This window comes from Homalodisca vitripennis, chromosome 2 (assembly GCF_021130785.1).
Source record: "Homalodisca vitripennis isolate AUS2020 chromosome 2, UT_GWSS_2.1, whole genome shotgun sequence".
Taxonomy (NCBI): Eukaryota; Metazoa; Arthropoda; class Insecta; order Hemiptera; family Cicadellidae; genus Homalodisca; species Homalodisca vitripennis.
In genome coordinates this window covers 210,442,526-210,466,788 of record NC_060208.1, presented here as the reverse complement: position 1 = coordinate 210,466,788, position 24,263 = coordinate 210,442,526, and the positions used below count along the sequence as shown (strand labels likewise).

General features: G+C 35.4%; 1 protein-coding gene across 3 annotated transcripts; it reads right to left on the bottom strand.

The window, feature by feature from the left end:
- Positions 1–9,036: 9,036 nt before the first annotated feature.
- Positions 9,037–23,054, bottom strand: LOC124355382. Of its 3 annotated transcripts, XM_046806506.1 has the most exons (3): positions 22,884–23,036; positions 13,995–14,296; positions 10,697–10,978 (listed from the first exon to the last, which is right to left on the bottom strand). In XM_046806506.1, the coding sequence occupies exons 1-3, from the start codon at positions 22,896–22,898 to the stop codon at positions 10,834–10,836; spliced, it is 462 nt and encodes a 153-aa protein (XP_046662462.1). In that variant the 5' UTR covers positions 22,899–23,036; the 3' UTR covers positions 10,697–10,833. The 3 variants fall into 3 exon arrangements, with proteins under 3 accessions (XP_046662461.1, XP_046662462.1, XP_046662460.1); XM_046806505.1 differs by lacking the exon at positions 13,995–14,296 and having other exon boundaries at positions 9,037–10,978; positions 22,884–23,054; XM_046806504.1 differs by lacking the exon at positions 10,697–10,978 and having other exon boundaries at positions 12,423–14,296.
- Between the last annotated feature and the right edge of the window lie 1,209 nt (positions 23,055–24,263).

Below are 24,263 nucleotides of genomic sequence, written 5' to 3'. Positions count from 1 at the left end.
GTACAGACAGGGAATTCCACAGTCGGCAAGTAGGAACTGTGAAATGACGTCATACGCAACAGTTCCATAGTGGAGCATACGCAGGACTGGTGACTCATATCTTGACCCACTTGCAGAATGAGTAAGAGAAGGAATTTTTTATAGACCTCTGATCAAAATATGTGATAGGATATAGTCTGGATTTATGTGCTCATCTCTTGCTACGTCAAAAGCGTAGCGTAAACAGTAATTTTGAGTCCTTTGCCGTCTTTCACTAAGTGATGCCATTTAAGACAAAGTTGTAGCAAGTAATGTAAAGGAATATTAGTGATTTCGCCAGCATTAGTTTGACGGTTGGTAAAAGGTTTTGAAGTATTTTCAGCGAGTGCATACCTGCAAACACTTTGTTGGAGATTTCAACTACGGCATTGTTCCAGGTGAGTGTTGTGTTGATAGTTATCCGAAGACTCTTTACTTTTGTACAGTACAGCAGAACTTGTCCATTTACATTTTGAATGTTTACAAAATGTACTGAATTTTGTAGCCGGAAATGAGTAATTATGATTGGTTTAGCCTTACTACTATTTAAATATAGACCGATATTTTTTTGCCCATTCCATTATATTTGAAGTGTCTGAATTAATTATTTGAATGTACAGTATTTGTTTATTACACTTGGCTTAAAGTGGATGTATATTTAAAACTTTTCGGCATACATGTGATATTTATAATAAAAAATACTTCATATTGTGTCATTCACATAATGTGTGGACAAAAGAGGACCTAGTATTTCGAAATAGAAAAAATAAAATTGAAAGTGCAAGGAATTGAATCGCTTTTTCAATTGATATGTTGTTAGAATAAACAAACTTTAAAATTAACTATAACTGTTAGGAAACAATAAAATATAAATGTTTACTTCATTAAATGTTTTCAACACAATGAAGGGATGGATAAAAAAATTATGTGCTTGTATCATAAAATTACTTCACATCATATATCTCAGTTTACTATACGACAAATGATATTTTATGCTCTTTGGCCCTATCAAACTTACTTATACTTATTATTAGATTGTATTTATCACGTATTATGTATTATTTTATATCCTGGGTAGATGAAAGTCAGAACTTCCTCTCACCACATACTATTGAATTTTGAGTTAAGCTCCAGTTCACCTTCCTTTTACTGCAGCGTCTGGTACCTGACATCATAGACGCCTATGAATAGGTGAAGTGGTAGTCTCATTGTCTCATCAGGTACACAACTGAGTGCATTACAACGGGATAGACACGATCTCTAACCACCGTGGAACAACCGAGTTTTTAACACATAACGTAGCTATGGTAGGAAGGGTTGATTTAATTGACTAGTGCACTCAGTTGTGTACCTGATGAGACAATGAGACTACCACTTCACCTATTCATAGGTGTATTTGATATCAAAACGATGTAAATGTTTCGTTTTGAGCTTTTTCGTCGTCGAATTTCTTTGTATCTATTTAGACGAACATGTCTCCAGATTCCAGGAGTCAAGTCTGAGACAGTGTCAGATACCGACGCTGCAATAAAAGGAAGGTTAACTGGAGCTAAACTCAAAATTCAGTTCAAGCAACATTTCCCACCACATCTACTTTATGTGTTGTCTACATAAATACGGTTTTTGTACGTATAATAAATGTTATTTTAAACATTTGGAAAAAGTAAAACTATGAGTGGAAATGTTAATCCTCATAAGCACAATGAAGACTATTGAGTTAACCTACGCACGGTGATGCGTAGATACATGTAGTCAATATTAGCCATATGCAGACTTCAACTGTTACGGCTCTAGCCTCAAGTCAGGTGAGAGTCTGATGACTAACATTACTCCTTCCTGCTGCCAGACTACAGTTAGTAGGAAATGAAAAGCTATTCCCACAATACAATTCCGTATTTGTCTATATATATATATATATATATATATATATATATATATATACATTAACACTATGTTACATAAACAGAGTAGTACGCCTATTAATCAACAAGCACACTACTCCTGGGTAGGTTAGTAGGGACCACTAACCTATCTCGAAGCCCAAGTATGCACCGTGCAAGAAGAGCGATGGCAAGAAGACGCAAGAAGTGGTTGCACAGCCAGTTTGATCGTTAACCTGCGAGAGTGGGCAAATCAAGATCATTAAGGAAGGATCTATAAGAGCCAGTTCACGGACATTCGGAATGCCCTTTCGGAGACTCATAGCACAACTATGCCTAAACCATCTTGCTCTGCTGGAGAAGGTTCAAAGAAGAGATAGAAAAATGTAAGATAGCTAATAACCAACTCCTTGTAGACTCGAGAGATATTGCGGAAGACAGTCTCGGGCCAATTTATTTTGTTCACTCCAAAATTGAACTGGTAAAGGTTTTTAACTAATTCGCTCTAACTGTGATGCTCATAAAATGTGATATTCAGTTGAATGTATGATGTCTGTATGTTCAAACCTGTGGAACGATTGGGCGGGGGGCGAATGGTAATACAGTAATATAGCACGAATCATTGTATTACTGATTGTATTTATATTTACCTGATTATTGACGTTTGCTATACAAATGTGAACATTATCAAACTGCAATAAAAAACAATTGTATTGGGATTTATGTTTTTTTTATGAATGCCTTTAAATATGTGTTGAACAAAACGCTCAAAACAAAGATTTAGTTATCACATCGACATTGGTGTACCCAGTGCGATGACACAATTTAAATACTAACACTCAGTACCAATAGTAATTGTAGTACCAATACCCAGGCGAACTAGGAATTGCATCTCATCGGTGTTGCCAGTTCGATGACACAATTTAAATACTAACACTCAGTACCAATAGTAATTGTAGTACCAATACCCAGGCGAACTAGGAATTGCATCTCATCGGTGTTGCCAGTTCGATGACACAATTTAAATACTAACACTCAGTACCAATAGTAATTGTAGTACCAATACCCAGGCGAACTAGGAATTGCATCTTATCGGTGTTGCCAGTTCAATGTACAATTTAAATACTAATAAGAGTCCTCAAGTCTTTAGTGTTAATACTTAGGCTCTCTAGGAATTGCATCTCATCGGTGATCCCAGTTCGATGCACAATTTAAATACTAATAAGAGTCCTCGAGTCAGGCCCGTAGCTAGGCTGGGGCAACCGGGGCATTGCCCCGGGGCCCCCGGCCAGGGGGGGCCCCCAAATGAAGGTGCAAAAATTGAAAATGAAATTAAAGTTTATGTGAAATGTATTGATTACTGTAGGGTCGTAGGGATATTTCATCGAATCATCAAAATGTCTTTATAAAAAAATATTTAAATAGCTTTTCAATATAAAATAATGGACAGATATTGTTCTCACAGAGATTTCGTAACAAAAATAGACAGACTATCAATCAGCCTGTCAGTTGTTACGCAATTAAAGAAATGCAGTTTGCACTTTTAGTTCACCTTACTCCCCCATCCCCAACAGTAATAAACTCGTCCTGACGTCGACGTGGACGTAGACGGCTCCGTCTGCCGACTGCCTCTGCCACAGCTGACAGACGACAGTGAGAGTGACTACGACTAGTGAGCTAGTGACAGACAGCCCGGATAAGGTAATGTTATGTTGATGGTAAACTAACACAAAAAACTGACGTTTTGGCGTTCGTCCGTTACTCGTTTGTTACGGTGTTAAAGTGTTATACAATTTGTATTCTTATTCTTGTATTTGTTAAAATGAAAAAGAAGCTATCAAAGTGGGGCAAAGAAAAAGGCAAGACAAGAAGAAAAGAGAAGAGGATGCTTCAAAGTGTTCTTCCACCCTATCTGCTTGGTTATGTCCTACTACTAGTACTACTACAACTAAAAGTACTAATGTCACATCTACATCTAGTACTGAAACTAGACCAATAATTGGTGAGTGGTTTGAATTTAGATACGGTATTTAGGCCTAATTAAATTAGCTTGGCCAATAACTATATAATTAATATCTTAAAATTTAACTATGTTAAAATTAACTGTGTTAAAATTTAACTAGAGTTTGGATGTTTGATTGAGTTTAGACCACTGTGTCTGACTCAGACTGCAATCTATTCTAATCTAATAAGCAATGTTTGTTTGTGAATTTATCACTAGTCATATATAGGCTACATATTACCTACTATTGTGTAGTGGTCATTTAATTTTTTTATGTGATTTTTATGATTCCTTTGGTTTCTACTTCTTTCTGTGTAGGTATTGTATTTGTTTATACATGCACAGCAGCACAGCATGAATATCTATCATAGTAATTGTATATCTTTTTTGTGATTTAATATGATGTAAAAATGCACCACACTCGCTTGCACATTCATTATTTATGAGGCCATGTATCTACTCTTTTATATATTTTTTTTATATATTTTTATATATTTTATTATATCTTTACAATGTTATTAAAATTGGCTTTAAATTATATGTTATATGTAACTTAATGTTATTTTGACTTGCTATTTTTTATTGCAGCCTCAGTCCCAGGAAATGAGATTGAAGAGGAAGTTACAGCTCAAGATAACGCTGAAGAAAGTATTGATGAAAGAAGTAACATGCCTAGGGCTAGGGCATCAACAAGAAAATTGTGCCAAACCTCCAACAAGTCCTACGTCAAGCAGTGAACTGATCGGCGTAAATGATCAAGTAAGTAGACATGCCAAGTACAGAATACTTATATTATATTTTTTCAACATAACAACCATATGCTGTTTTTATCGCCCTAAAACATGGAAATCCCTACGATAAAATATTCCATGGTTACATGGAAGTAAACAGTATTACTTCCATGTAAACATGGAATTTACAGTAAGTCCCTATTGTTATGATCATGTTTGTAAGAAAAAAATACTAATGCATTGCAATCTACTTACAGGTGGAATGTAGCCGGACGAATAAAATTAATGAAACTTGTTTAAACACCGGAGAACCCCATTTTCCAGGACCAGATCATCGATCCAGAGGTGAAAAAAAACGAATTATTGAATTAGGACTCAGGACCCTATCAACCAGTTGGCCCATTTCCATATGATGGAAAACAAGGTAGGTCCTTTTCAGACAATTATTTTACCCTGAAGTCAAAGTCTGGGCTCAAACTGAAAAGAACTTGGTTGTGCTATTCGTCCAAATTGGATTGTGTTTATTGCCAACCTTGCTGGTTGTTTCCCCAGAAAGGACCTGTAGGAGGATGGGATTTCAGGATTAAGGGACTGGAAAACATTTGTCTGATCGCATAAAGACACATGAGAATTCACAGCACCATGCTGATTCCTGCTTGGTTTATGAGCAATGGCGACGTCATGGCTCAATAGACGATGCACTAGAAAAAAGGTTTGAAGGAGGAGCGGAATTTTTGGAGGAAAGTTTTGAAGAGGGTCTTAGATGTCTCCCTTATGTTGGCAACATGCAACCTTCCTTTTTCGTGGAGACAGTTGGCATATCACTGATAGAAATAAAGGTAATTTTCTATCATTGATTGAATTGCTGTCAAAATATGACACTATCCTAGAAGAATCTAATTACAAGGCCAAGTGGTACTGTTAATTATCTCAGTCCAACAATTCAGAATGAAATTATTTCTCTGATGGCTAGTGAAGTGCTTAGTGGAATTAAAGAAGAGCTTTTGAGTGCGCCTTTTTTTTCTCCATAATTTACGACACAACACAAGATGTAAGTAAAGTAGATCAGCTAAGCGAAGTTTTTCGCTATGTAAAGATTGACCATGACCAACTCGGAAAACCTTGTGAGTTGAGAATTTGTGAAACGTTTACATCTTTCACAGCAGTTACTGACCAAAACCGCTTCGGGGCTAGAAGACGTCATCATAAAATTCAATTTCAGAAAAAAGGCCTTGACATAACAAAATGCAGAGGACAAGGATACGATGGTGCATCGGTCATGAGTGGTGTGTATAATGGAGTACAAAAGAGAATCCAAGAACTTGCACCCCATGCCTATTTCATTCACTGTGCCAGCCCATAATTTGAATCTGGTTCTTAAAGATGCCGTTGAATGCAATCGAGAAATAGCACAATTTTTTGAGACGGTGCAAAATATTTACAGTTTTTTTGGCCACAGCATTGTTCGGGTGGCAAGAACTAAAAGTCGTTTCTGGTTGTACAGAGAATCCGAAGGCTCCTGTTCCTAAAGACAAGGTAACATTAAAGACTTTAAACCATACACGTTGGGCAGGGAGATATGAAGCTGTGTATGCTTTAAAGGAAAGGTTCGGTGATGTAATGAAAGCCTTAAATAAAATAATTTTGACAAGCAAAAAGCCAAAGGAAAGGAATGAAGCTGAGGGGCTCAAAAAAAGGTTAGAATCTTTTAGTTTTGTTTTGCTCTTTGACTGTCCAGTGCAAAATATTAGGGGAAATAAAACATTGCCTCAAAATCCTTGCAAACGGAATCTATTGATTTAATGACAGCGTACGATCTCCTAGGCAATGCTTTATTGAAAGTAACCGAACTTCGTTGGTCCTTTGAAGAAGTCTGTAGTGAAGCAGAAGAAGTATGTTCAAAATGGGGGATTACGATTACCCATGAATTTATTGGCCAACGTGCAAGAAAGGTAAAAAAGCACTTTGATGAACTTTGTGAAGACCAAAGACTGACAGATCCTAAAAGCAATTTCAGAAGTGACAATATTCTTCCCAATGGTTGATACTATAGTGTCACAAATTGACAACCGTTTTAAAGGCATGAAGCAAGTGATTGTTGCTCTATAAAATTGTTCACTCTTCTTTCCTGGCCTCATGTTCCAGATGAAGAACTGCGTTGTGAAGCTGATAATTTTTGTAAGCAGATTTTCAGATGATGTAACGCCATTGTTCAAAGCTCAGATTTTATCAGTAAGGAATGCTTTTCAATCCAAATTAAAAGGATTTCAAAGAAGTAAAAGAAGTTGCAAATCTCCTACTCACTGAAAACAGTTCCCTAGCATCAACCTACCCGGATGTACTAACAGCATGCTTTATGTACCTCACAGTCCCTGTGACAGTAGCCAAAGCAGAGAGATCATTCTCAAAATTAAAACTCATCAAAAAACTACCTGCGAAGCTCCATGTCCCAACAACGTCTCACTGATTTGGCTCTTTTGTCTATTGAAAATGACAGAGCCCGAAAAATAGATTTTGACCGAATTATTGATGTTTTTGCTAGTGTCAAGTCAAAGAAGAAAGTCTTTTTAGTAAGTTCAGTTGCATTCTCACTATCAAACTAGTTGGGCAATTTTAAACTTGAGAAATGAGTGGGTATTACCACCATTGATCATATATAATTAATGGTATTACCAGTATTACCATAAACACCATAAATAAATATACAATTTATTGTGTATTCAAAGGTATTTACATAATTAATGATATTACTTGTATGTTTATCTACTAAACTACATTGCTTGGATGTAGGCCTAAGAAGAGACTAAAAAAGTTTTAAGACATCAGCACTTATGTCTTTATTTATTTATTATCTATTGTGAATAAAAATTTGAAAAAATAATTATGTTTTTCATTTTCCTTTCAGCACTATAAATAGAATACCAATCACAATGGTAAGCTGAAAAAAATAATGGCTCTAAAAACCAAACTAATGGCACCAGGGCCAGGAGTTCATACAAATTTGCATATAAAATCATTACCAGTTTATGACTTACCGTAGAAATTTGTAAACATAGTTTAAGCAAACAATTAAGTATTATAGATTTAATAAAGAAAAAAAGGTAATAATAATAATAATAGGATAATAATAAAAAAATGCACATAAATTTCTAAGCCTAAAGATTCCAATTACTGTATGCTTATATCTTATTAATTAAAAAAAAACAAAGTGCGAAATATATAACAAAGGGGGGCCCCGAATGGACTTTCTGCCCCGGGGCCTCCAAGGGCCTAGCTACGGGCCTGCCTCGAGTCTGTAGTATTAATACTTAGGCTCTCTAGGAACTGCATCTTATCGGTGTTGCCAGTTCAATGTACAATTTAAATACTAATAAGAGTCCTCAAGTCTTTAGTGTTAATACGAGTACTTAGGCTCTCTAGGAACTGCATCTTATCGGTGTCCCCAGTACAATGCACAATTTAAATACTAATAAGAGTCCTCAAGTCTTTAGTGTTTATACTTAGGCTCTCTAGGAACTGCATCTTCATCGGTGTTGCCAGTTCAATGTACAATTTAAATACTAATAAGAGTCCTCAAGTCTTGTAGTATTAATACTTAGGCTCTCTAGGAATTGCATCTTATCGGTGTCCCAGTACAATGCACAATTTAAATACTAATAAGAGTCCTCAAGTCTTTAGTGTTTATACTTAGGCTCTCTAGGAACTGCATCTTATCGGTGTTCCCAGTACAATGCACAATTTAAATACTAATAAGAGTCCTCAAGTCTGTAGTGTTAATACTTAGGCTCTCTAGGAACTGCATCTAGAACAATGCACTAATAAGAGTCCTCAAGTTAGGATGCATCTTATCGGTGTTCCCAGTACAATGCACAATTTAAATACTAATAAGAGTCCTCAAGTCTAGTGAATACTGCTCTCTAGGAACTGCATCTTATCGGTGTTCCCAGTACAATGCACAATTTAAATACTAATAAGAGTCCTCGAGTCTTTAGTGTTAATACTTACGCTCTCTAGGAACTGCATCTTATCGGTGTTCCCAGTACAATGCACAATTTAAATACTGGTACGAGTCCTCAGGTCTGTATTGCTAATACTCAGATTCTCCGGAAAATCCATTTCATAAATTTAATATGAAAATGTGATTGGTAATACCAGACTGAGTTGACAGTCCTATCTCTTCATTCCATTGTCGATTAGGAATGTATTAGTATCATGGACTCCTGTCAAGCTTCCTAGTGGAATTAAAAATGTATTGTCTTCGTCAGGAGCCCATACCTTGTTACCCTTATATTGAACTTAAGTCCATTACTACTTACAGTATATTTACTCGACAGGTAAGTTGTTAAATATGTAACGCTGTTATTCTATTTCAATTTTTTGGGAATTAAGTATAGAATTATAAACATCATGTACAACAATTTATTTTTCAGACTAAAATCTCAGTCAAGAAACCAATAACTAACATTAAAGTTCTCTAGTTTACAGCGTTGAATCATTTCTTACACAGCTAACTTCTTTAAATATTTCTGCCTCGCTCTGGTTTGTCAAGCTTCGAAAAAAATCAAGTGAAAGTTCCGCCCTTCAACTCGTCTGTACAGACGACTACTTATTATTGGCAATTTCGGTTTATCGTCTGATTACTGAAGATAGCTCACCACAGCGAGGTCGAAATATTTCAAGTTAATAATCGTGTAAGCAATTTCGACACGTTGTGAAGCGCAAGATTTGAGGTTAGTTATTATACCGGCAACGCAAGCCTGAGATTAAGGAAAACCCAATACTTACATTTTGAAATTTGCCTAATGTAGAGATTTTGGATTGTCATTATTAATACTGTCATTGGTTGCTAATAAAAAGAATATTGACATGTTTAAAATTATTTACAAAGTTTCCACGACGACATAATGGTCTTGCTTTTAACGCTACCAAAAACTCATAACATTAAATACATCTCCGTAGAAAGACGATATAAACACAAGCTTTGCGGCTGACTTACAAATTTTATAGCACTCCAAATGCTTAAAAGAATGCATCCACGTAACGTTTATGTGATTCTGAATTCTTTCCAACCTCCCACAGTTGTACTTCTACGTGGTTATCGATAGTGTAGAAGAATCTATCGGATATGCATTTTCCGAACGTTGTTACCAACGGAACTCTGTTGGTGTTCGTGACTCTTAGTGGCTCAATCCGTAAATTTTCTGTGTTGAACATTGCGTGCAATTTATATTTCTCCGTGATCAGAATGTTCCCCCCGACTGACAGGATATCGCAACCCTCGGTTGACACAGTCGCTATCCGTGTTGATGTGACGTAATTGTACACGTTTATAAATGTTTCGTCCGGAACCACTAGGTACTGTTCGTGCAAAACACATTTAAAGTTCCGTTTAGGGAAGTCATGGGTAACTTCGAATGGGAGGTACTTCAACTGGGTCAAACTGTAAATATAAAATTTAATCTTGTAACCGCGTGTTTGGGAGTATCTAACGACCACAACGAAGTCTGTTGATTGTTTCTCAGAAGCTACTAAACTGCAGTAAACTTCCCTACCGTCAAGAACCACTGGACATCCCACTCTCTTCAATTTCCCTCCTTTGTGGAGGTCCCATACATGGAACACGAAACTGTGCTTAGTGGTAAACCCGACAAAAAAACCGCAGGTGACAATGTAAACGTTGAAAAGACGACCGTGTTCGTGTTCCGTTGCCATTAAATCATGACCCTCTTTCGATGAATGAGATTCGGTTCCATCAACGAAGAAAAAGTACTCGAGTGGCCAATTCTCGTCTAATACTGACTCGAATTTGTACACTTCCACGGTGTAAGTTTTCACAACAACAACAGCGTTGTCACTTATCATATCACAAAAATAGCTATTACCTTGAAATAATACACTAAAAGGACTTCCTACGAGTACGGGAACGCCTCTGATGTCCCATAACAAGAACTGTTGTCCACTCGACGTTATTAAATAGTCACGTGAAACGAAAGCGTACATGGCAACTTGTACGTTTTCGTGCGTCGTTATTTCATCTCTGACGAAATTCCATTGTCTCCAGTTGTTCCGCAGGTGGATCTCACGCATGTAACACATCCTCCAGCGACAGACAGGACTCAGCGTGCTGTCCTCCGACTCCGGGGACTCGAATCTCGGCTCCACTCTACACTCCGCAGTCTCCAGGTACTCTGCCGTGTCCTTGTTACAGTGTGGCCTCCACAGACTGTCCTGGTTGAAGGCATCTCTCCAGTCCACACTGACGGCACAACACGCTGATAGTTCCTGCGGAGTTAGGCGTTCTGTGATCATTTCCAAAACCTCTACAGGAAGTGACTCCATCCCCACTTCTGGAATTGAAATATTAAGTTTAATACACTGGTAGCTACTGCATTGGAAACAAGGTAATCCACCTAATTGAAATTTTAAGTTTTAAAATAATTTAGTTTAGAGTGCATTATCACGACCTGGTAAACGAACGAATAGACTAAACTCTTGACCTACCAAAGGTTATTCAGTTTATCACTGAATGATAAAGATGCGACACGAGAATGGGAGATAAACTCAACAACCTACCAATGAAGTAAAAAATCACAATCCTTTCAGTATATGTAAAAGAGAGAAATTGTAAGTAGTATAAGGACATCAATTTTGAAAATTGCATGCAAAGCCGTACGTACCATCTTGCACAGAATTAACCTACAGTAAAACTTAATGTTATACATTATTTGTTGTCACATGTTTTAGGAAAGTTTCTAAGATTGTATTATCAATACACAAAACATTTCCTAACATAAAGTAGGTTAATGGTCATTGTCATTACATTCTACTACGTCATCTGTTTGAAGTTGTTCTTTGTCTTTACAGGTTTTATATAGTATTTAGTTACTAGTAATTAAATATTTAGTTTTAAGAACAACTGTCTGTATCACAAGCCTCGTTAGAGCGTTTACCAACAACCTTATCATTTTGTTTCTTGAGTCACCCACCTGTCATTGAATAAACTTGCTTGCCGTCAGTCTGGCATCGCAAATCTATAAATAATCTGGACAGCCGGAAAACTTGTTACTTAGGTAGCTTCGTAAGCCGATCAATATTAGATTCTGAGGCTTGTATTTATAGCTTACAACACTGAATTGCTAGCAACTATGTCGCTTGTTTCTTGAGTCATTTATTATTAAATAAACTGACATTCCAACCTTACCTGTAGCTTCAAAAATCACCTATAAGTAAATAATTTTTTTGGCAGCAACCTTATAGTTCATTTTTCTTAAGTCACTTATTATTAATTACACTGGCTTGCCAACTTTACCTTTATCCTCGCAAATCACCTATTATTAAATACATGGGTTTGCCAACAACCTCATCGTTTGTTTGTAAATCATTTATTTTTAAATGCACTGGCTTGCAAACCTTACGTTTACCTTCATAAATTCCCTATCATTAAATAAATGTGTTTGGCAGCAACCTTATCGTTTGTTTCTTGAACCGTTTATTATTAATTACACTGGCTTGCCACATTAACCTCTATCTTCGTAAATCGCCTATCACTAAATTCACTAGATTTCCAAAAATCCTTACAGTTTTTTCTTGAGTTAACCACTTATCATGAAAAACACTGGTTTTCCAGCAACCTTATCTTTAGTTTCGTAAGTCACATAATGATAAATGCTTTTTCTGAAATGTGAAAGAGGGTGCAGTAAATGACGTCAATATGTATATTACTTACAAATATATTTATACATTATATAATTTATTATAAGGACATATTTCTAAACAAAATGGCAATAATCATATTATAAATACAAGATAACACATGTATAATCCGAACTTTATTACAAAGTTGGTATAATTAAATACATTTTAAATATATAATAAATGTACAGTAATTCAAACAAACCTATATAGAATAACAAAAACATCCCTATGGGCCTTTAAAAATTGTGGCAGAAAAATAATCAATTAACTAAAACTGGGTTCTTACGATTTGAAAATTTTTCCTGGCCTCCCCGTATGACCCGAGAGTACTCGGCTAGACGTTAAGAACGAAATTAAGTAATCAATTAATTAATTATTACGGCCTTCTAATTTATCTTCTACTCAACTTCCCTTGTACTTGCATCATTGAGAGCATGTATTTCGAAACAAATGCATAGTAAACACACATTAAAGGATGAATATTTGTCTACACCTCGGCGCGGTTATCACGTCTGGAACAGCTACCGTTACCAAAAACTAATTACGCTAAAAGTACTCCTCCCATCGAGCAAGGATTCGACAATGAGTTTCGTGTGGGATTTATTCATTTCAAATCTTAAAATATAGTCATAATCAGAAATCCATGTGACATTCGTAGAGTTAGAGTTCAGTCCGATCTCCCATATTCCTGGTTGTAAGCGATCGTTGAACGTGTAGAAGAACTGACCGAATAAGTGTCCCCCAAGTTGGAGTATCAGGGGTGCGTCATCGTCGTTGGTCACCGTCAAAGGCTCAACCCTCAAAGTTTGTGTGTGGAACATCGCACGTATTTCCTGCTCCTCGGTGATCAAAATACTGTTCCCCACCGCGAGAAGGTCACATCCCGATGGTGCCGGCAAAGTCAACACCAATGATGATTTTGTATAGTCGTAAATGAAAAGTTGCGTATCGTCGGCAACAGCAAGACATTTATCATGAATGACACATTTTATATCCGTTTCGTTAAACTCGTGTTCAACACGGAAACGGAGGAAATCTAGTTTCGTGAGGCTGTAGACGTAGAAAACAGAAATTTTACTGGTTCCCCTTTCGTACTCTGCTATTACAACAAAATCCGTTGACAGTATTTCGGACTTTACAATTTTCCAATTGCTGTTATTGCACTCTTTGGGAATCTCCGGGCATTGTACTCTTCTTAATTTATTTCCTCTCCGGAGATCCCATATGTGCAAAACGTCGCTTTCATTAGATGTAATGCTAACCAAAAAATTTTCTATTGTAAAGCCAGAAGTAATTTCGCCATGTCCATTGTCCTTAAGCTCTCTCTTCCCTGCGTCACTCGCCGAATAAGTCTCTGTTCCGTCGATGAAAAAGAAGTATTCCAGACGCCAGGTTTCGTCACGCAGGGTATCAAAGCTGTAGCATTCCACAGTATAGCTTTGCACTATAACAACAATGTTGTCATCGATAACGTGACATTTATATAATTCATCGTTGAATAACAAGCAAACAGGGTTTCCTAGGCGTACTGGAGTGTTTCTCACATCCCACAATGTAACTACTTGATCATCTAAAAACGCGACGAAATCGCTTGACACGAAAATGTATAGGACATAATTATTAAAGTCACTAATGTCGTTTTCACTCTGTATTTCACTCCTGACATACTTCCATTTTCTCCAGTTGTTCCGCAGGTGGGTCTCACGCATGTAACACATCCTCCAGCGACAGACAGGACTCAGCGTGCTGTCCTCCGACTCCGGGGACTCAAACCTCGGCTCCACTCTACACTCCGCCGTCTCCAGGTACTCTGCCGTGTCCTTGTTACAGTGTTGCCTCCACAGACTGTCCTGGTTGAAGGCATCTCTCCAGTCCACACTGACGGCACAACACGCTGATAGCTCCTGCGGAGTTAGATGCTTTGTGACCTCTTCTACCGCCTCTAGAGGAAGTGACTCCATACCGTTATACTGGAATTTGAACACAAAATTGTCACTAACTAAAAAAAGTGTTATTTAAAAGTGTACTTGGTTAAAAAACACATACATTGTAACTCATTCACTGGCTAGGTGTTAGCGAAAGCTATCGTTCGGAAGACTAGACAAATTTCATTTCTGTCTGTATGCCTGTCTCTCCCTCTGTCTGTATGTTTGTTCGCACGACAGCTCGAGAAGGAATCGATCTATGGAATTTTTCATGAATCAAGAAACATCGAGTACGACGATGGTGGCATGGCGGTCCATGGGATTTTACTGAGTGAGAGCAAACATTTTTACGTTTGTCAAATGCTAAACCATGTTGATAACGAGAATATTGCAGAACAAATAACTTTGTAAACAAAGTGAGTACGTATCTCGAGGAAACTGTGTAGAAATTCATGACATGCCAGTCAAGAAAGAGGGTGTAATTGGAGCTGTTAGGAATGTAGGAAATGCTCTTGGCATGAATATAGAGGAATCTATAATTGATGCATGCCACCTATTAGGAAAAACCCTACTCCAGTGGCCCACCCAATATAATAGTCAGGTTCCTCAGAAGGCTGGATACTGAGGCTATGTTAGCTAAGAACAACAAGAAGGAACAAGAGGCAACTGTGAACACGGCACCTTGGGCTGCCAGGAGGCTTCTGGCCATGGCTCGAGAAACACGGTCCAAGAAAAATTATAAGTGGATTTGGGTTAGGGGTGGAAAAATATGTCTAAGAAAAGAAGACAGAGGCCCAGTATCCACTGTAAAATGCAAGTCTGATCTAAATAAACTGTAAGTACTGTAGATAAATACAACTCAATTATACGCCTGGAATAATTTATGCGAATACTGCATTTGTTTCTGTTAATTTTTTGTTGTAAATATTCCTTGTAGTTTTTTTTTTAACAGGACATATGTGTATTTCTATGTTTCAATATGCAGTATTGCATTGCATGTTTACAGACACTTCTATTACATGTATAGTTGTACATATGAAACAACAGATTTTATTGACAAAGATACTGGATTTGTAGTAGTCCACTAAAATCTTAGAAGCATGAGAGCTAACTTTGATCAGTTTTTGGCTAATATGTCAATCATTAAACACCTTCCTAAAGTAATTGTGTTTACAGAAATTTGGATTTAAAATGCTGAGGTTTCTTTACATCAGGTACCTAATCAAATCAAATCAAATATCCTTTATTTCCATCAGACATATAACATGCATTGGATTGCGTCATAAATATTACAAAAATACAAGTACAGTTTATATCTATACATACAGACTATTTATTTCAAATAACTTCACTGAGGGTGTAGAAACATTCTCTTAAAGACCATTACATAATTTACATTCTTTAGGTCCACAGGAAGAGAACTATACAAAGTTACATATTATAATTATATTTCATAATTCCAAACAAATGAAAATTAAGAGCTGGGGGCGTAGCTATCTATTTCCATAAGAGTATTACTCAGTCCAAAGCAATAATTTCATAATTACAATTTAAATCAGCCGATGTATTAAGTATTTTTTTTATTATTATTTAAGTTATGAGTTCATTCTAATTTCAGTTTATAGGCTACAACCACACGACGAGGAATTGTTTATTAATGAATTATGTACGTATTTGGATATTCCAAAATTTAAATTAAGTTCCAATATCCTAGCCCTTTGAGTGCCACATGTATTTTCCCAATGCATATGCATAAAGTGCCAGGCTGTTTTTTTTTGCATATTTGTAAGCTTTTGGGAAAAGGCTGTTATGTTGTTATTTTTTTTTACATTAAATGCGGAATATCATACATATTGTTACAAACAAAATTTGATTTATGAAAGTATAAAAGTTTAGGAATTACATAGTAATAGTGAAATTTTCACAAAAAATCTAATAAAACATCAATATAACACACATAAATATGATTAGTAAATGTAGAGATAGATACTTGCTAACATATTTCCATAAAAGTTTACATTTACTAAATAATAACCTAATATCCTTACACTGAAAATTCACGTTTGGACACAACTCAAATCACTACATTACTTTTGTAAAGAAATACGGTAAAATACTTTATAAGTTACTATTTTAGTTTGTATTTTACTCAAATGCTTGGTTATCGGCACCTATACAATAAGAAAGGCCGTTACGTAACACGCTACTCGTCCGCTACGTCGCGTGACTAGAAGACAAAATCATCGCATAGGTACTTCGGTATTATCGCAGCAGAAGACAAAATCATCGCATAGGTACTTCGGTATTATCGCAGCAGAAGACAAATCATCGCATACGTACTTCGGTATTATCGCAACCGACTATTTTTGGACGATTTTTCCTTATCAGGGACCAAAATAAACTTCATTATACGTTCCTTTTTCCATAATTAATCGAAAAATACTCGATGAGTCATACTTCCTATCGCCAAATCGTCTCCAAGTAGACACAAGAATGACCTGACATATTCGAATAATAAAACGTTGTTCTTTTAGTTTTTGTTTTCATTGAATGTCTTAATAACTTGTAAATTCCAAAATAGGTTAAAGAAAGTCTTTCCTTTTTAATACTGTAATTTATTTTGTCCCCGACAAGGAAAACTCGTCCAAAAATAGAAGCCTCTTGATAAACTACCCAAACAACATAAGTTTCACAGATAAAATAGTAGAGAAACAACGTAAAAGTCGTATTTATCGATAGTTTGGAACCTATTGAATACAGCTGTCTGGTTATTTGGCCAAAACAATCTTGTACTATATAAACTATTATCGAAATACGAAACGTCAAAATTAGCGACGCTGGCACTTTATGCACTTTCTGTACCGTCAGAATTAGCGACGCTGTGGCACTCAAAGGGCTAGTCATGGGTGATATGAATTTAAATTTACCACAAAATATAACAATAATAGGTAGGTACAAACTTACCTTAGCTTCTAATGGTTTCGTTTCACTTATTAATATTCCCACACTAATAACTGACGCAAAACATACTGGTATTGATCATTTTTCCGCACGAACTAAAAATATAAACAAGATTATGTTTGAATCAGCTGTAGTCAGCTGTGACACAACGGATCATCACATGACGTGCGTCACTCTACTAACTCGGTCAAAGTCACGACATCTCACTCACCACCATCATATCAAATTTGAATCTTCATGATGCACAGCTTAATGACGCGGATTGGGGGGATTTATATAAAAAGGAGAGGCCGATCCCCTTTTAATCCTGATTCAGTCCGTCCTCATGGGCCACTGGCCTGTGCGAGGATCTTATCAAACAGAATAAGGTGGAGAGTCGATACAGTACGAGGTTGATTGTACTGATAAAAAGTGCAACGGTCACAGACAGGATTTGATCCCGCGCTATCTCTAACTCAGACTCAAAGTCCAACGACTTCGACCACTCGGCCATCGGCACTCCCAATGTTACTAATGTTTACTTGGTAAGTAATGCATCACATGATTTTTTTCTGTTTTTATCGAAATACTCGAAAACATGAATGACAAATCTAAAGAATTAATTAAACCAAAGAATTTGGGAGTGTCTAAGTGAAAACTATGGATAAATATTTCAACTTGTAGAAAAATTTAAAATAAGACAAACTCTTCAAAAGGCTAAAAGAGCAACCAAATAATTAGCAACTTAAGCAGTATTTTATTGATTATAGGAATAAGCTGCAAACTCATACACGAGTACAGAGCGATGTTCGAGAACAATAAAGGGAATACTAAAACAGCCTTGGAACACTGTAAATGAAATTACTGGACAAAAATCGAATTTAGTTACATCGGTAGAGTTAGAGAGCAATGGTACTATTATAAGCGAACCAACTGAGGTTTCGAATGAGTTTACTACGTTCGTTTCGTGTGTAGATAGTAAGTTAATAGGGAGTAGGAAAACGCCACACAACTTTGACTCTAATATTTGTAAAAATATGTTTATCGAAAAAACTTCCTGATTCAATGTTCACTTTTACCAGTGACTACTATTGAACTAAATAAAGCTGTAGAATCTTTAAAAAACAAAAATTCAAACGGTATGGATGGAATTGGTTCAATTGTAATTAAAAGGTTTCATAAGAGTTTTAGTAAGATCCTTTTATATTGAATTAATTTAAGTTTTGAAACTGGAGTTTTTCCTCAAAAACTTAAAACTGGGTTGTCTATTTATAAGAAAGGGTCAAATGGACTGTAACAACTATCGACCGATCTCTCGTCTACCCTCTTTCTCGAAAGTAATTGAAAAAATTATAAAGTAAATATTATTAGTTTTTTGGAGAAACGTAATTTTTTTAGCAAAATTCAATTTGGTTTTAGAACAGGTTTAAATACAGAAACGGCGCTTTTAGAGTTTATGAATAACGTGTATAGTTAAATAAATTATATTTTTGGACATAACAAAGGCAATTGATACGGTGAATCATGAGATACTTTTGCAAAAGCTATTCAACTGTGGAATTAGAGGAGAAGTTGCTAAGTTGTATAACAGCTATTTGACAGGTAGAAACCCGTGTGTAAGAATCAATGGTGTGCTGAGTCAGTCGGCAGATGTAAAGTATGGCGTACCTCAATGGTCTGTGTTAGTCCAACTTTTTAATTTATATTAATGATTTATGTAATGCTCAGCTCTGTGGTAGAATAACATATTTTGCAGATGACACTGCACTCTGTTATTGTAAGGGTTCTTTGGCCAAAGATAAGAGGAAAATGATTCTTGATTATTTAGAGGCTTTACAATGGCGGTTCTCTAAAAATGACCTGGTATTAAATACCGATAAAACTAAAATTATAAATTGTAATATTCGTGGAGATAGCAGTTTTAAAAATAAAATTGTAAATAAATTTATTTATTGTGTTTGCAGTAAAAATTTATGTTATCAGAATGTTAAAAAATTAAACAGGAAACTTGTGTAAAAGTATTTAGGGATTTTATTAGATAATGGCTTAACCTGAAAACAACATTTACACGAATTAAGAACAAAATTAACTAGTACTTTTCGTCTCTTTTTTAAGACATTTTTGTGGCAGTAATATATTGAGAACTTTATATTTTTCATTAGTGCATAGTAGGTTAAAATATGGTATTATATGCTGGTGGGAAACGTATTATTCAAATTTGAAAATTCTTGTCACCACTCAGAAGCAGTATTTGCGACTTATAGCCAAAAAGCCTAGGTACGAACCATCCTTTTCCTCTTTTCGATTGCTATACGATTCTTCCACTCAGACACTTGTACTTCAAGGTACTACAAGTTTTTTTTTTTAAGAAGTCAGGGCTGCAATTACAGTAATGAATACAAATCTAAACTAAGAAATGCCGATAACGTGAATGAACCTAGACCAATAAGTACTGATTTTAAAAAGTCTTATAATTACTTCTATTCAACAAAATTCCTTTGAAAATCAGATGCTGTAAAAATGTTCATATTTTTTGTAAACTAATTAGAAGTTTCTTATTTTCTAACGGCAGTGTAGAAGATTTCTTGAAATGGTAAGCAAGCATGGTAAGAATATGTTATACCTTGCTTGCAATGTATTCTTACATGTATTTTGTATTTTTAATTCTGATTGTATTCATTGTTTTAAGACACTTCGTATATAGCCCTAGTGCTCTTTGTTAATGACAAACAAATTCATGAGTAATGTAATATAAATTTCAATATACTTTTTTTAATTTTTGGTAGTTTTTTCTTTTGTTTTCATAATAAAATTGTTTTATAAGTGGGTCACTGTTTAAGCCTATTTCAATTTTTTTTAATTTAAATAGGCCCTCCACACAGGTTTGGCCTTGGAGGTACACCTTTATTTTCTCTTCAAGCTTTTTTTGTGTTTTTTATATTATTGTTATATTAGTATGTACGGCTACATTGTACTGGCCAGACTTGACATTTAGGTTAGGTTTTTACTATCGTAATTGTTATGTAACTCTTGTAATGCTTGATTGAGAGAATAAATATATTATTATTATACAATATCGACACTGTATCACATGTACTCCAACTACAACTCAACTCCACTCGACCCTTGGTTACTTGATGTGTAGACGGTTATATTATCTGCTTTTACACCCAACCTGTTGAAAAAGTATGAATGCATTATGTGACAAGATGTATCAAATAGCTGCAGACTTTACATTTTGTACGACGCTTCACTTCTACATAAACAATAATGATTTATATGTAGGTACGCGTCTACCCATTACATTTGGCTGAGCGTCAATAAAACCTATGACGGTAACCTGGTACAATTCCCCTTTGTCTGCCAGGATGGAAACATATTATTTTTCTGTAGACTATGAGGGTTTGTCTGTTCACAGACCTCCAGATTGAAATGAGCTATAGACTAAATGTTACCTCATCGTAGCCTGTTACTTGACATATGGTGTGACATTATGGCGTCAATAATGTGCCTATCGAATCACTAGTCAAATCACACTGTTTTCAGTTTTGAATCTAGAAATCATATTTCTATAAGGACCGTACATGTGGTATGTGTAATAGTACTCAAAATTTCCTTAAGTATATGTTTCTAGATATTAGTTATCCCAAAATCACATTTGGGAAATGGACAAAGTTATCAAAGTGGCTAAATATTTCACTTCTATTTCCTACAAATGTGTCCATAGTTCCATCCCTCCATCTGTATCCATCAAAAACTAAACAGAGTGTATCCATATTTTTAACTCGTATTGTATTTGTATTGCATTTAATCTCTTATATTTCATCTATTTCATCCTAACATACGCATTTAACAAACTGCTCGTGTTTGGTAATAATAAAAAACTTGAGCTGTAAATATTAAGCTAGGAAGATATTCAACATTAAATTATTTCAAAAATTAAACTAAACTTGATTTATCGTAATTTTATAGTCTACACAAATGTTAAAAGAGCATAAGAAGGTAAAGCTTTACGTGTGACTACCGAGTTTCTATAGAACTTTTCATAAAGACGAAATAAAACAACAAGAACTTTTCAATCACCTCTGGTATGGTTGGTGACATCTCGTCGTCCTTATAGAAAGACCCTTCCGGTGGTTCATTGATTTAGGATGGATTGCAGGAATTAGATTTTCTGAATCTCAATGATAGACCTCAGGCAACATCGAAGATGGCTTTGGAGATCACGATATGTAAATAAGATTGCAAGATCTTAATTGGCGCGCCGCAGCACTCAAAGCCCCACTGGAAATGCTTTGGCTGAGCGTTAGCGAACGGGCTTCTTCCACTAAAGAGCTTGAACCAAAAAGAGTGTTGGTCGAAGACTGTGATTTTGTACTTGTTTTGAATTAAAGATCAATTATAACCCAAACTGCTTTACATTCCAAGGAAGTTTGTTCTGTATAGTTCTTTTTTCCTGAAGGATGGTTTAATAGGATTTAAACTCACGTGGTGATTAAAGGCTTCAAATATTAGAAAATAATCTAAATTATTTGGAAAGAGTAGTTTTCATATTAAAATACTTATGAACACTAATTTTAAAGTCGAGCATATTTCATATGGAGATTACCTTAATTTTGTTTGCTATGAAGATGAATTTTATTGGTTCATTATTTTTATTTAATAGAGGTTTATAGAGTATTTGGATGTGTTAAATTTTGGTTCCCATTCCCGCCCATTTTACGAAGGAGGCCATAAAGTAACTTGAATTAGCTAAACACACATCACAACATTGAACCTTGATCACGAGGTTAATGTATTTCAATCTTAATGTTCACTTTGTACTGTATGGTCTTGAATTTATTGTTCAAGAAACCATATATTTTTATAATAAAAAAAACAGTAAGGTTACCATTGCGATGTTAATGTTATGCCTATAGCTTTTCAATATCCATTACAACTTAAATTTTACTTGTTTACACCTCGTAAAATATTATATATGTAAATTAATATAATTTTCTTCGAATACAGGATACATGTATAATTCATGTTATTGGTTTGTGGATAAGTATTCTGTGAAGCCGCCAGGTCGATAATATCTAGGAATATCTATGATGATGATATGTAGATTGTATTTTTTGTTTTTTACGAGAGCAAAAGTTAGGATCCTGTCCATTTCAATTCACTGCAGGTACATATTATATGGTATATTGAAATAAACATGATTTAAGTAATTCATCTCATTGGGCAAGCACGGTAGCGTAATTAAGGGAAGACGGAGGGGGAAGGTGGATCTACCGCAAAAGTCTTAAAGTTATAAAAAAATATATGTATTACAGCAATGCAACTTGTTTTAAATACAGCAGCTAATCGTTTTACTCTGAATGTTTAATTTATTTAGATTTATTAAAATTAAAATGTATTCTATATTCCTCGGTGTGATGTGCTACTCAATTAGATTCACCCCTTCCCTCAAAGTCCTAGTTACGCTACTGAGTACGCGCAGTGAAAACCTAGTTCCCGCCGTAGGCAGCATAGTTATGAAAAGCAATATACTGAATAAAGAATATACGTTAATTCAAGGAATTAGTTACATCATTCGAATTATAAAACGATACTGATAAGAAACCTAGTAGCCTCGTATTTCTCTAAAGCAAAGAATCAACACTGTGGTAATTAAATGATGAATCTCAAGAGGTACATGTCTACATACCTTGTTTGTAAACATCGTCAAGTGGAGTTCCAAGGACAGAGTTGGAGCTCCCCATCGCTAGATTCAACAGACGAAACACTGTCTGAATGAACTTGGAGCACAAGATGACAAGGAAAACTGACAGCGGAGAAGATTGCCGACGTCGTCAAAACCGGGAATTCCCATCCCAAGAATACGACGAGCTCCTCACGTGTGAGATTTAATGGGGTGATCAACCGAGGCGGAGAGAAAGAGTGGGGATGGAGGGGCCCCTCCTGCCAACTACAGATAGCCCGTGTGAGGAGCTCGTGTCAGTTTTGGATCCATCAGTATAAACATAAACATAACCTAAATGTGATAGTGACATTTTTTTCTAACCACAATTGTTTTAGAGTTTCTTTACTCGTATTCTTTTTACTTACTTCTAAATTGGAATTAATTATATTAATATAGAACTTTCCTTATAACTCCAAAGACACTTTACACGAACATATCTGCAAAACATAGAAATTATATCGAATTAATTATATTAATATTGAACTTTCTTTATAACTCCAAAGACACTTTACAAAATGTGAGATGGTGCACAACGAATAAAATGTCATAATCTTTTTGTGCTATTGGAATATATTCAAATTAATAGGGCAAAAGCAACATATTATAATGTGGAGTCCTTAATTGGTAGTAAATAAATTAATAATTACACTACAAAATCTGTAATAAGAGTTATGTAATAGCTGTAATAAACTAAGGGTATTAAAAAAGATTAAAAAAGAAACTTGCGAGTAAATATTCAACCAAAAACATAATAATAGAAATATGACAAAACCAATGACAACTACCTGACTTAAATACCTAACATAGCACGTGACATCATTAATAAATACAAAATTTTGCTAATTATATTATATTACTGTAACTGACAAATTCAGTTTAAGATCATATATGAGTATATTTTTGGTTTACAATTTTAAACATTTATATTTATGTAAGAAATATTACACTTATATTACAGAAATTTTATGTAATACGGATGATGAAAATAATTTAGTCCTACTGATCTCTAATGCTACGAATATAAAGATTTATGATACAATTACAATTACACAAATTTATTGAAGACTCATTAATTCGGATATAAAACGACTCATTAATTCGTAAGATAATAGAAATCAGAACCGTTCCGAACTGAGGTCGCTATTAGCCGCATGTACAGAGTTTGTCAGGAATTTTCGGGATTTATCGGTACTGCTCGGCTCTGCTCGGCTCTGTCCCCACTCTTTCTCTCCGCCTCGGTTGATCACCCCATTAAATCTCACACGTGAGGAGCTCGTAAGAATACGTGGCCTAAGATATAGACACAGATCATTCTAATATTTTCACACTGTTGCACTGGCTGTT